General features: G+C 37.9%; 3 protein-coding genes across 3 annotated transcripts; 1 reads left to right on the forward strand and 2 right to left on the reverse strand.

Moving 5' to 3' along the window:
* On the reverse strand, positions 2355-4594 carry LOC109726435 (transcription termination factor MTEF18, mitochondrial-like). The gene has a single exon (XM_020256019.1). It carries the CDS (start codon positions 4397-4399, stop codon positions 2504-2506), a length of 1896 nt encoding a protein of 631 aa, XP_020111608.1. The 5' UTR covers positions 4400-4594; the 3' UTR covers positions 2355-2503.
* Positions 4706-7731, forward strand: LOC109726427 (transcription termination factor MTEF18, mitochondrial-like). The gene has a single exon (XM_020256007.1). The coding sequence runs from the start codon at positions 5003-5005 to the stop codon at positions 6965-6967; it is 1965 nt and encodes a 654-aa protein (XP_020111596.1). The 5' UTR covers positions 4706-5002; the 3' UTR covers positions 6968-7731.
* Positions 8234-10995, reverse strand: LOC109725508 (uncharacterized oxidoreductase MT0793-like). Its single transcript, XM_020254721.1, has 3 exons — positions 10375-10995; positions 9173-9402; positions 8234-8810 (listed from the first exon to the last, which is right to left on the reverse strand). Exons 1-3 carry the CDS (start codon positions 10733-10735, stop codon positions 8532-8534), a joined length of 870 nt encoding a protein of 289 aa, XP_020110310.1. The 5' UTR covers positions 10736-10995; the 3' UTR covers positions 8234-8531.

Consider the following 14350-nt stretch of genomic DNA (forward strand, 5'->3'; position numbering starts at 1 on the left):
TAAACTTATTAAAATTATTTATAAAAAAAAAATTGAGAGGACTAAATACAAAGAAGGCCTCTTTAGTTTCTCCGGCGACATGCCTGTACATAGGGATGTCAATGGGTATGAATATCCGAAATTTTATCCGAACCCGAATGAAACGGATATATCCGATATGGATATGAATTCGGATATGGATATCAAATATAGAAACTCGACGGATATAGATTCGGATATGGATTTTGATTGTACCCGACCCGAACCCAAACCTGACCCGAATCCGACCCGAACCTGAATTTATTTTGTATTATATATATATATAGAGAGAGAGAGAGCGCTAGGTTCCTATACTTTCGAAAGTACGGAAGCCTCCGTACTTGTAAGTTGTTTTCAATAATGGAACATCCGATTCGGCGATCGGTTCCGTTAGACATGATCTACTCTATTAAAACTACTTAGAAACCAAATTTCATAATTTTTTGACTTCGTTTGTGTAGTAAACGAGTAGCCTCAAAATGAACGGCTGAAAATGAAAATCTCATAAAAAACAGTGATAAAGGACTCAAATTTCAAATTGAAAGTATTGGCTTTGCTATTGATGTTAAGTAGAATTTTCTATTAAATTTTCATCTAATTTGAATACTTCTACACCATTGAACTTAAAAACGTGTCACATCGGCCGTTAAAATAGTTATTTTTGAGACATTTTGATCGCTTGGTAAATAATGTCAAAAAATTATAAAATTTAGTTTCTAAATAGTTCCAATAGAATAGATTATACTTAACGGAACCGATCGTCAAATCGGATTTTCTATCATCGAAAACAACTTACAAACACGGAGGTCTCCGTACTTTCGAAAGTACAGGAGACTTACTATATATATATATATATTATATAACTAAATATATATATTTAATGCTATATTTGAATTTGTATTTTCAAAATTTTAATTTAATATAATATATTTTGAAATATTGAAAAAAAAAATTGTTTTGGATTCAAATTTTGGGGTTGGGGTTCGGGTTTCGGATTTTTGGTCGGATTCGGGTTTGGATATGGATTTTTAAAATCCGTCGTGTTCGGGTTCGGGTTCGAATTTTTAAAAATCCGTTTCGAATCCGACCCGTTGACATCCCTACCTCTACGTCTCCGCATTGAAATCCCAGTTAAATCGCAACTCTCAACGTCCAAATTGAAGTCCATGAGCAAACACAGCAGCCAATATGCTCTTGCTTACAAGGATTTACTTATAGAGCTCAGCTCAAACAGTTGAACCTGTTAACAGATAAACGACATAAAACACATCCATTAATGGCAACCTCAATTTCCAAAAAGAATGATTGCATAATTTTTTTGTTAGAAGAAATACATGAACAAATGTAGCTAAGCTATAAGAGCATCCAATAATTTGGCAGTTTCTTCAGGCGAAATTACTCCATAATATTAACAAAATAAACACCTACTTTCTGAAATTAAAGAGATAAGCTACTTGTAGAGGATATGTACAACCTCTGGGCAGCGAACATAATCAAAAGCTTGATGTTGTCTACCAAGTTAAAATAGAGAACAATATTGCAAAGATAAGTGAAAGACTTGCAGTATAAGCCTGTCAAAAGAATAACATAAACAACTCATACAGCATATCGTCGTATCATGACATGGAATGTTTTGACATGCCAATAAGACAGCGAATTTTCTGGTTAAACAAATAATTGAGATTTCCCGGCTGATACTTAAGTAATTTATGCCAGCTAAGTAAGAAATATATATAGGATATGCAGTTAGATTAGTGACAATTAAGAAGCATGAGTCAGAGAGCTAAAAGCAATCAACATGTAAATAAAGAGATACTATGATCAGTATGTTTCCAGATATATCTGCCGTAAAAGCATGAACACTAGCACAGCAATTTACCGACCATCTTAACAGAAACATAGATTTTCAAGATAAAAGTGAATATTAGATAGTTGATCAATAATAACCAGAAAGACAGCTTATGAGCCTCGCCGGCAAAACAAACTTCGTTTTAGACAAGAGGGATCAGTGTTTTCTCACAGCTGCCATTATCAGTAGAAAGAGAAATTATTGAAGCTCCCCAGTCAAAAGAAAGAAGCAGGCGCACTGGAAAGCTATAGTGAAACTAAAGATAGAAACACACATCAATAAAATATCAATGCTGCAACTTTCGACATAAAAAAAATAGCGCGAGCTTTCAACACGTTAATCATGTTGAAAGGTATTGTGATCTTCTTCTTTTTTTTCCTCACACCTGCTTCCTAGACAAAAGATAGAAGCATGCGTACCGGAAATGTATTGCAAATATACAGATAAAAATATGCCAATGTAATATCAATGTTGTGACATTCAACATAAAAAAAAAAAAAGAGTGAGCTTTCAACAAGTTAATCATATTTGTCCATAATTATTTAACTTGTGGTATAATAAATTGCTAATTGGTTAATAGATTCAAAGGAGAAGATCTATGTTAAAAACAGAATATAATAAAATAAGGGTACATAATTAGCCCAATGATAATGCTTTCTTGAAGTTTTCCCAAACTTCAGGACCCTCTGGATGGTGATTTACAAACTTCTTCATAAACACCTTATCAGAACAAGCAAGGACACTGCTCAGTGCTAAACACGGACTAGCTTTTCCCCTATCTTTGAGCCAATTGTACATCAAGAACCTAAGTTTGACCCTCTCAACAGTGTACGACATATACGAGGGGAAGGCCACCAGTGAGCTTAACGGGTATTCTAAGTTATTTACAAGGAAGCTAATTTTTCTCTCAAGGACATCTATCTTCTGGTTCAGAACCTGTGGAGCTAATTTGATCATATTAACCACATCATTCGGATCCAAACCAGCTTCGACCAGAAAATTATAGCGGTGTTGAAGTTCATCACCTTTACCGCGAAAAACCTTGAGTGCCTTCTTCATATCTTCTGATTCCTCAGCAAACCCTATTTTTATCAAAAATTTCTTCTTCTCTCTAAGTGATCTTTCATCTGCACCAGAGTTCGGGAGACGATATAGTTTCGTCCCCAATGTATATTTCTTTAGCTGATGCGGATCCTCCTGTATAATTCTACACAAACGCTTTTTCCCGACATTAAGATATGTGAAGATGCTATTCGGTTTCTTTAGCGAACAAGAACCAAATATTTCTGGATGAGAAACCAAAAGCTTTTCAATATCCTCAGGACTCATTTCAATCTCAATTAAGAATAGCAGACCCTTTCGAAAGTTCTTCGTGAAATTGCCGATCGTAATGTTTGGGAAGTTTGAAAATAGATCGAATAAATCCTTTTTTCCTCCTCCCAACTTAGATAAAAGTGCAACCACTGAGAAAACCATCTTTCCAGAACCATCGAGCAAAAAGTCCGGATGCCATTTAATCAAATCTCCCATTTCTTCTTTACTAAATCCTAATTCGATGAAAAACTGTAAAAGAGCATTCATCCTACGCCAATCATAGAACTTTTTATCGGACAAAACACTCCCGATCCAATCTCGCTGGATTCCAAAATCGTCTAGGCCCTCCAGAACTTTTACAAGTTCCCCATTAACTTCACCGATCAAAACAACTGGAGTTGCTGCCGCAACCTTGATAACGCTACTCTTACTGAGTCCCAATCCCTCATAAGCCTGAAGCTTCAATAACAATACGCCCGATTTATACTTAAAAATTTCGGTAGCATCCCTATATATTTTCCCTATCTTGCTACGAGCAATCCCATAATTGCAAAGAACACGGAAATTCTCTAGCAACTGCTCATCATCAGAAAGGAACATTAAATCACGAGGCAGAAATGAATTGAACTCGCCGGGCTTAAGACCTATGCTCTCGAAGAACGGCTCAAATTCATTAATAGGGTGGTAGCGAAAGAACCGGGTCAATGCCTTGCCTATTTCTTCCTCCTTTTCGACCTTCTCCAGTAGCTTCTGGAGAAAAACAGGGGAGTGTTTACTCATGTGCTCGGCATCGGGGAAGTTTAATCCTCGAGTGCAGTGAAGGTAGTCCAGAAGTGCTTCCTGAGCCTCCACCACCGAACGGCTGCTCCGTCTCGCTCCTTGCAACAGTTCCAAAATTGCTTCTTGATCTTCCTCAACAGCTCTAGGGCTTTGAGCTGTAGCTTCATTACTAAAACCTCTACTCCTCGCAAAAGACGAGGTTTTCGCCGAAGAACGTGTGCTTGCATGGGAGGAACATGCTCTTTTAGAAGAAAAGGGAGACGCCCATTTGGAAGCTGATGACTCTATCACACATAGATCTCGAAAAAATCGGAAAGTTGAAATCTTCCTACAGCAGAGAGCATCGGCAGCATAAAAAGCTAGGGCTTTTGACAAACCGCGAGTTTCCACTGAACCAAATCGAGAAACCAAAGCTAGGGTTTTCCTCCAGTGGGTCATAGTAACTTCGAAGATATTTGAGAAGATGCAGGGAAAATAAGAGCGAAAATCCCAAATTTCGAAGAGAACAGAGTTACCTCTTCAGCCCCAGCTTTTGGGTAATCTCCCAAATCGCTCAATAAAGCCCCGACGATTCGCCATAATGTGAAGAGAACTTCTTCTTCTTCTTCTTCTTCTTCTTCTTCAGGGCGAGGGGTTTGTTCGATTCGACACACAGAAAGAATGGAGAGTGGAGGGGTTAAAATAGGGGTTTAGTAGAGACTACAGAACCAGTGTGTTATTTAGGCCGATGGTCTTGAACCGTCCGATCTAAATCAGACGGATGAAACATACCTTCTTCCTCAAGGGGCCCCGTTTTAAGAACCCTCTCCCTCGGAGTTCCACCTTCAAAACCTCCGTTCGGAACGACTAGGGTTTTGCCCACGCCCAAACGCATCAGTGGATCGTTCTTCGATCGGGGGAGGAGGTAGAGAGATCCCAAATCGAGGTAAGGGCATAAACCCTGCTCTATTTATGATTTGATCTGAAGAAAAGCTACACATGGACGGTGATTTTTGTTGAGGTTTCCGAGCCTTCCGCTCTGCTTGAAACCTGGGAATAGTCATGCTCTCTTTCACTAACCGATTAGTTCGAAGTGCGAGTTCCTCCCAAATGCTCACCGAATTGAGTAGCTCGCTCATTTCTACGAGAATTTTTGGTTTTCGGAGGGACTCGTATTGCCATTTGCCACAAAAAAGGTTTCTTTGTATCGATTTGGTTCCCCCAGCCATATTTTCCGGAAGATTGAGGAACTACTCATCATTAGGCTTTAGAACAGGATGGTTTTCTCATAGTAATTTGTATACCGATGTTGCAAACCTCACTTTTGCTCGTAAATTGCTCGATCATCAGCATCAGCAGTACCGATTCTTCTCCGGCACTCGATCGGTGTATTCTGATTACTATGCGGTAATGGATTCAAGACCATCTCAGGATGGCCCCTTGGCCTTACGGATTTCTCGGGCCGGTAGATCAGACGCGCAGAATGCTCTTTTTGAGTACCTTCATGGTACTCGAAGCTTACATTTCACTGATGCAGAGCACATGAGCAAGAACTGCCCTGTCTTTCTTCAGAATCTTCTTTCTCGGTTTGAAAACGAGCACGATAAAGGCCGGTCTCTCACTAAGTTTCTTCGCTACAACCCCATTAATGAGTTCGAGCCATTCTTCGAGAGCTTGGGCTTGAAACCCTCGGAATTTTATTCTCTCCTTCCGAGAAATCTGATGTATCTTAGTGATGATGATATTCTGCTTGAGAATTACCACGTGCTTTGTAATTACGGGGTTCCTCGCAGTAAAATTGGGAAGATGTATAAGGAGGGAACCAAAATGTTTAGATATGGCTACGGCGTCTTGTCTTCGAAGCTTCAAGCTTTTGAGAATCTTGGCCTAACCAAGCCCACCATTATCAAATTGATCACTTGTTGCCCTTCACTTTTAGTTGGGGATATAGATGTGGAATTTCTTCAGGTTCTCAACAAGTTGAAGAGTATAGGGGTTGAGCTGGATTGGATCAGAGGATGTTTCTCTGACAAAAGCATGTACAGCTGGAATAGAATACTTGAGATGCTGAATTTCCTCGATGGAATGGGCTGTGACAAGAGGGATTTGGCCAGTCTAATTAAGAAATACCCAAAATTTATTTTCGATGATTCAGGGAAAAAGATATATATTCTTGTCGCCATGTTGTTAAAACTAGGGCTCAAGATGAACGGCATATTAACTTTGTTCTTGCAGTATCCTCGCATTTTACTGGGAAATTTCACAAAGAATTTGTGGCAGTCTGTGCACTTCCTAGCTGAGATAGGAATGGAAGCAGAAGATATTGCAAATATGCTTTGTTCTCATCCTCAAGTTTTGGGTTCTTGTTCCTGTAAAAGACCAGATGTTGTATTAAAAACCTTAAATATGCCTGCTAAAAAGTTGTGTGGCATCATCAAGAAGGATCCAAGCCAGTTTAATACTTTAGTCTCAAGAAAAAAGAGCAATGTAGTGAACTTACCAAAGGTCGATGGCATATTTCTTCAAGAGAAGACCGACTTCTTGTTACAGCTAGGGTTTGTCGAGAATTCTGATGAGATGGCAAAAGCACTATCCAAGTTCCGAGGCAGAGGGGACCAACTGCAGGAAAGATTTGACTGTGTGGTGAATGCCGGATTAGACTACCACACGGTTTCTGAAATGATCAAAGCAGTACCTCCAATACTTAACCAATCTACCGACGTGATCGAGAAGAAGATTGACTATCTATTGAACGAGTTGGGTTATTCTCTAGAATCGCTCGCTGCTTTCCCGACATTTTTGTGCTATAATATGGAGAAAATAAGCCGTAGGTTTTCAATGTATAAATGGCTTACTGAGCAAGGGATAGTGATACCAACCAAGAATAGAAAGATGGTGCAGAACCGAGCAGCCTTGAGTACTATTCTTGCATGCTCAGATGCACGATTCGAGAAATATGTTGTTAATCTTCATCCTGAAGGACCCAAAAAATGGAAAAGGTTAAAGAGGTCAATATCTTCGCAGTAAAAGAAAATTCCTCTTCCCAAGAGAAATGCACCAATATTCAAAAAGTCAGTGCTGCAATAAAAAAACACTAGCTGTGGCCGCATGAACTTCCTGCGAATTTCTACAAGGAAGAGAGCTTTTGCTTCGTGGATCTTACCCCAAAGCAATGAGGGGCATCAGATGTGCTTCTAACTTTTGTTCGGTACGCATATTTTGAAGACAACTACGGTTCTTCTCATGATTTATAATGTAGGAAATTTTTAATGACGGCAAGGTAAGCAAGTGCCCAAAATTTTTGTGTAGATTTAAGCAGCCTTATATGGTAGAAGGTTCTTTTCAAAAATCTTCTTATCATCTATTTGTCTACTAGTGATGCGTCAAAGCAGTTCCAGTATATCTAATTAATATGTCGTAAGAAGTTGCAAAAGGTCAGTTCTTGTGCCCTCTTTTTTTTTCTTTTTTCTTTTTCCTTTGTTTTTTTTTTTTTTTTTGAAGATTGCTATGATTTACCGTTCGTAAGTCTTTCTTAAAGAGGTGACTTGTTTTAACATTCGAGAGTACTTGTAAAGTTCTCTGTTTCTACACTAAGTGCGTCAAAGAAAAAGTAACACAGAAAAAAAAGAAGGGGATTCAGGAAGTTTCATTTGTTTGCATATGAGATTGTCAACTACTACTAGCAGTTGGTTGCCAGGGGAATTGTAATTAAACTGCAATATGTTATGCCAAATGAATGCATTTGTGTAACGAAACAGTCGTCAGTGTTTTAATGTATTTTTCTTTTTGTATACAATAGACAAAATTCATGTGTTAGCATACAATGGAAATGCCTTCTTATATTTCATTTTGTACGAATCTAAAGATACTATAGAGTGCGATTCAATTGTAGGAAAGATGTGCATCTTAAAAGATCGTAAAAATTCTCTTTTACCTCAAGAAGTTTCTTTCAGGAGACTAGGCGTCTACTAAGTGCTATTCAAATTGAATTATTTGTCCCTTTTCTTTTAATGAAATCTAAGTATGAATATATTTTGATTGAAATCTATCAACTAGCTTTTTACTGCCTCAGAAATAAGAGTTTCCTCTTGCCTTTCTACGCTTGGGCCTAGAAACTCATTTTTAAGTTTTGCCTGCAACAAATCCCTTTTCTTAATCCTTTCCAGAACAACGAAGTTGCTCCCTAAACAATGAACGCATGCGCTAAGGCTGATAATGATTTACATGTTCTTTCCCTCTCTGGTAGGTATTAATGCAGCTCTGATCAATGAGTTGGTATAATACTCTGAAAAAGGAGAAAAAGCGATTAAGCTATGTTACAACCCTGATCCAATCCATAATGATCACTTCTAACTTAACAGAGCACAGCTTGATATTTCGGAGCAACAATATTTGCAATTGCCATGCAGAGAACCATAACAATATGATAAAATGTAATAGTGACCTGAAACCATGGCATACTCTCAATTCTTCGTCTAATTACAGTTCAAGTTCGCATGCAAACTGCATCTAGTATCACTTTTTGAGTACAATGGCATTCCAATTCCGGGGGTTTCAAACTTATTCACGACCAGTTGCGCATAGTCTGAGATCATAGAGAAGAGAAGATGGGGACACCTGGCAGGGTGACACCAGAGTCGACGATGAAGATGTTGCCCGTCACATAGTCTGAGGAATCATGGATCAGATATCGGACAAGGGACGTCAACGCGGGATCGGATGTTCCATAAGTTCGTAAGGGAACTGTCCTCTCGCATACAGTTTTGAGCCATTCCTTCTGCATGAGAGCAGCAGTTATCTCAGACATGAATAGCCCAGGTGCGATGCAGTTCACTCTTATGCTATATTCCCCCAATTCCAAAGCCATAACCTGCACAAAAAATACATAAATTTGTTTAATCTACAAAATGAAATACAAAATTAAATGACAGATAGATGTCAGCTTATTGTATTCAATTGTACCTTCTGATTATTGCAACTTTAAAACTACAAGCAGAACAATCTTTTACACATTATTGTATAGGTGCGGAAATCCTTACGTATTACATATTTTCCAAGATTCTTGTTGCTAACCAATGTGGCATTCATAATTTTAACAATTTATTTTAACAATTTATGAGGAGAGCCCGCTAATTGGGAAGAAAGTAGTTCTGACGGGAATATTGTAATAATTACAGATAATTGCACGTTTGATCATCAAGACGAAGAAAGAATTTGTACGTAAAACATCACCTTAGTGATGGTATTAACACCCGCTTTCGATGCAGCATAAGCAATCCCCCCCGGTAGATGTCCACGGTTAATAGCGCCAATGGATGAAATGTTGATTACCGATCCCTTTAGCTTCGCATCTCGCATGTGCCTGCACACATGCTTTGTTACCAGCCATTGTCCAGTTAGGTTTGTCCTAATGTTGGCATTCCAATCACCCTCAGACCAATCTAAAGGGGAACGGACCCCACCTGGAGCACAAAGCCATCAACCAAGCAACATCATGTTAGATTTGCATCTGAAAACACCCAAGGAGCAAGGCTTCAAAGAATAGTTACTAGTACAACAATATAAGCACTCAAGTAATCACAAGACATGGAATAAGAAAAATAGCCCATATGGCATATGGTAAACAAATTGAACTCACCGTACCAAAATACAACAAGCATATCTATCTACAACTATTCATTGCATTTTCAATAATTATCTTATAAATCTTATTGGGAAGTAAGATTACCAAACAAAGGCCTCAGTTTTTTCATTATTAGGCCACACATGCTCTACCAGTCGCAGGACCATCAACCAATGTTCGGGAAAAATTAATATCATACCGGTCGCAAAAGGTTGGGCAAGTGTCTATCCGTCTCTTTCACCCTTCCAAGGAAAAGTAATTAAAAAAAGCAAAAGTGCAGCAACAAAGGTATAATACCAAATATTTTATTTTAATTGATGAAAGGGAATTAGTGATGTGAAAGACAATAATAAATGATAGTAAATGAGGACTTTATTGTCTCATACTTATTCAGTGAATCAATAAGAACCGTACGGCCGACCGGCTTTAGCACATATAGTAAGAATTTAATGATTGACATTCAAAATTTTAAATTCCGTATTTTATTTTTTTTAATTTATTTTTTTAAAAAATAAAATACATAGCACAATACCTCTCTCTCTCTCTCTCTCCTTTATTTCAAAAAAAAAGTACGGACGAATTGCTTAATGTCAAAAGCGTCCCGTCTCTAACCTCATGAAATTAGACCAATTAAAAGATTAAAAAGCATGAACAGTTTAAATTTAAAAAAAATAAATAAATCTTGACCAGCCGATTTAGAGGTTTCCTCGTATTCTGTTAACAAAGACCACATTCCGTTCAATTTATAGTTAATTAAAAAAACAAATAGAAAAGGAGTGTGAGATCGCTCGGCGATAAAATAATCTCTCACCGCGGATCCCGGCGTTGTTCACCAACGCATCGATCCTTCCGAAGGCGCCCCACGCCCTCCCCACCGCGGCTTCTATAGCCGATTCCTCGGCGCTCACGTCAAGCTCCACGGCGACCGATCGGACGGCGGAGCGATCCCGGCCCGCCGCCGAGGGTGACGACGAAGACGATCCCGAGCCGTTGATCTCCTCGCAGAGGGCTCTCAACCGATCGATCCTCCGCGCCGCCGCCACGACGCGGCACCCGGCGCGCGCGAGGTCGATGCAAAAATCGCGGCCGATCCCGGAGGAGGCGCCGGTGACCATCACCACCTTATCCTCCAACCTACTCCACGGCGGAGACGACGCCACCGCCGCCGCCATCGAGATCGGGCTTCACGGCGATCGGACGGACGGTTCGGGAACCTTCCAGAGCCTTCGACCAAGATCGAGGCGAGAGAGATGGTTCCAAATGGGGGCTACGAAGGAGGAGAGGAAAAAGGGCGGGATTTATAGAGACAGCTCGGACTCGGGCTCGACGAAGATGAGATGGACGTCTCTTAGCCAATGATAATAACAATATAATTATTATTATTATTATAATAATTAAAAGAGAAAAAAACCGTAGGCGGATCGCGTTATCAATGCTTGCTACAAATCCAAAGATATAGACGTTAGTGCGGGCTTTATCTTTATCTTCACGGCGCACGCACAAGGGGGGTGTCTGGTCATTTGCTTCGCCTCCTAATCACTCATAGGTGCCTGGTGGTATCCGTACTCTATAAATAAAAAAAAATCTTTTATATATATATATATATTATATAATAATATTATAATATATATATATATATATATATCAATATATTCTAATACTATCGATAGAACCAAATCCTTAGTACTGTTGAGTTTGTCTACCGTTAGATCTATACTTTGATCATTTCCACCCGTTAGATTATACTATTAAACCAACCACCCACTCAACGCTAGGGAACCACTATCATCCTAACCGCACATCCTTTCATCCAACGGCCGAAAACTCAATAGTACCAAAGACTTGGTACTATCGATAGTATAGTAGCATAATTCTATATATATATATATATATATATATATATATATATATATATATATATATATATATATATATATAGTCCGGCTATGGTGTTTGTAAAAGTAACAAGTATTTGGTACTTGTAAATTTTTTACCGCTAGATCTACGTCTTTGATCGTTTTAACCCGCTAGATTATACTATTCAACCAACCATCCACTTAACCCTAGGGAGCCCACATCATCTTAACCGCACATTCCTTAATCTAAGGGCTAAAAACTTACAAGCACCAATGACTTGGTACTTTTAAAAATATAGCTCAATTCTATATATATATATATAGAGTTGAGCTAGAATACTTATAAAAGTATTATGTGAGTGGTGCTTTTGAGTTTTTAGCCATTGGATGAAGAGATGTGAGGTTGAGATGATGGTGGTAGGTGGTGGTAGGTGGAATAGTGTTTGATCCAAGGACAATTAGTAATCAAGGAGTAGATCCAATGGCTAAAAACATAATAGCATCATGGGGGTAATACTTGTAAAAGTATTCTAGCTCAATTCTATATATATATATATATATATATATACCAATTTAATTTCGGACCCGATCCGAATTTATTTGAACGGGTCTAAATAGTGGCTATCCGTTTAAAATCGGATACAGATCGGATACGAATAACCGTATACATATGTTTTATAAAAAACTTTAAGACGGAAATAAAATAAAAAAATGAGTAAAAAATAAAGAGTAAAAAAATTAGAAAAAAAAAGAAGAATAAAAGAGTGGCTAGAATTTCATTAGGATAAAAATATATAGAGTTCCCTCATTTATAAGTACTATGAAAATTAATCCCTCCACTTCAAAAGTTCAACTATTGAATATTTCATTGAATTAGGATACGAATCCAGATTTGAAAATTATTTCGAACCTTTACCATTTAAAAGTCGGATTCAAACCGAATCCAAGTCAACTATGAACATAAAATATTTGAATTGATATTCAAAATTTTAATTCATATACTAATTTTTTATGGAATTCGGTACGAGTTCGTATAGAATCCGTATGGAATATGGGATGCAAAATATTTTGTACAGCTTTGCTTATCATCTAATGCAAATAGCATGTATTGCGACGTCACGCGGTTGGTCGGTGGCTTCCAACCGCTTGTGTCAGAATCCTTAAATGAAGAGCTTATATGTCACCGTTGCACTCGAGAGATTTGCACGCACGGGTCCAAAATGGTCAAACCAGGTTTCGCTAACCTGGAAAGGAAGAGACCGGATAATTGACCCCAGAAACAAATTTCTTTTTTCACGGCATGCATTGTGTTAAGAATATTCAAATACTTACAATGTTCTCTACTGCTCAATGACCTGTATGTATGGTGGACTCTCCCTCTCCATCATATAAATATTCTTTGGTTAAAATGTCTTTATCTATGAAAATATGAAGTATCTATATTTATTTATACCATACATTATACTTTCTAAATTGTCACATGGCAACATTCTTTTTATTTATTGATTGAGTGTGGGCTTATCTCGAATAGGCTCAAATTCTTTTATATATTTTTTGCTTGGACCGAACCAAATTTCTTTTTTGGGTTAAACTAAACCGATCATTGTTAAGTATGGGCTCATTCAAACCAGCTCAAGTTTTTCACTGTTTTTTTTTTTTTTGCTTGAACCGGGTTTGGTTTTTCTCTTTTTTTACTTGAATCAAATTGGGTCAACCTGTTGCATTGGGCCAAACTGGCTCAATTACTCCACATGTTTTCATCTTTCAATCGAATTTTTTTCTTTCTTTACTTGAACCAAACGATCACTGTCAAGTGTGGACTCCAACTCAGAATCGATTCAAGTTTTTCTTCTTTTTGTTTGAACAGAATCGAGCCACATCTCTGCAGTAAACATAAGTGTTCCTCTTCCCCTTTCTTCTACTGTTATATTTCTTGATAAGATGAATTTCATCTCTCATCATCGTTTTTTTTATCACCATTTTCTCTTTTTTATTTCTTTTATTTTTAATTATTTATTTGTCGTATCGTACGGATTACTACACTAGTATAAGCATTACATGTCCACGTTCATAAAATGACAAGGGCAAATGAGAAACTAAGAACGTCGAGAGGGATTTTTTAATGGGAAGAAGTATCTGCTGCAAACCAAAAGCATTAGTAGAAGATGGTAACGTGCTTTTATTTTCCGATATGAGCATCTGTTACTAGTTGGCTCCGTAAAACATGCAGATCTTACACATTAATTGTTAGGCCAATATATATCTTCCCACATCTACCTTCGATGTAATATCTAAACTGTCATATTCGCACCTTCGATCTAATATCTAAACAGTGAGGATCCTCCAGGTGCTGTAGTTCTACTATTATGAGAAAGGAAAGAGACAATGTATTACTAAACAACTTCATTGCAAAGCCTACGCTGCTAAAAAAAAGTCCAAAGCATGCCGACACAGGCGGCACTACTCAAACTTTGGTTTGTGCATTCTACGTTTCCTCCTTGCAGTTTTTGGGGTCCAGTTTTGAGCTGGCCAACGGTCGAGACCAAAAGTATTTCTGACCCAATCAACTTTTGTTGTTCACTACGCAAACATTCTCTCCCACAAAATCGCAGGTCTTAAGCACTTACTTGGTTTGGCTCATTGAACATCTTGTTAGTGAGCCGTGTGGTAGCTGGCAAATATTTGTCAAACAAAAATATTAGCCCTCAATATATAATTATTATTTTTTAAGAATATTATATATATATATATAATCATAAATTCTATGTGATTAAATATGCTGATGAATGAACTTTTCTAATCTAGTCTACTCATTATTAGTTATCTTGCATTGCCACCTTGAACGGATGCAATATGATGTCTTCTCCAAAAAATATAAAGAGATCAGAAAAAGTTATCACTGATTTTTTTTTCTTTTTTTTTTTGGTTGTC

This window comes from Ananas comosus, linkage group 2 (genome assembly GCF_001540865.1).
Source record: "Ananas comosus cultivar F153 linkage group 2, ASM154086v1, whole genome shotgun sequence".
Classification (NCBI taxonomy): Eukaryota; Viridiplantae; Streptophyta; class Magnoliopsida; order Poales; family Bromeliaceae; genus Ananas; species Ananas comosus.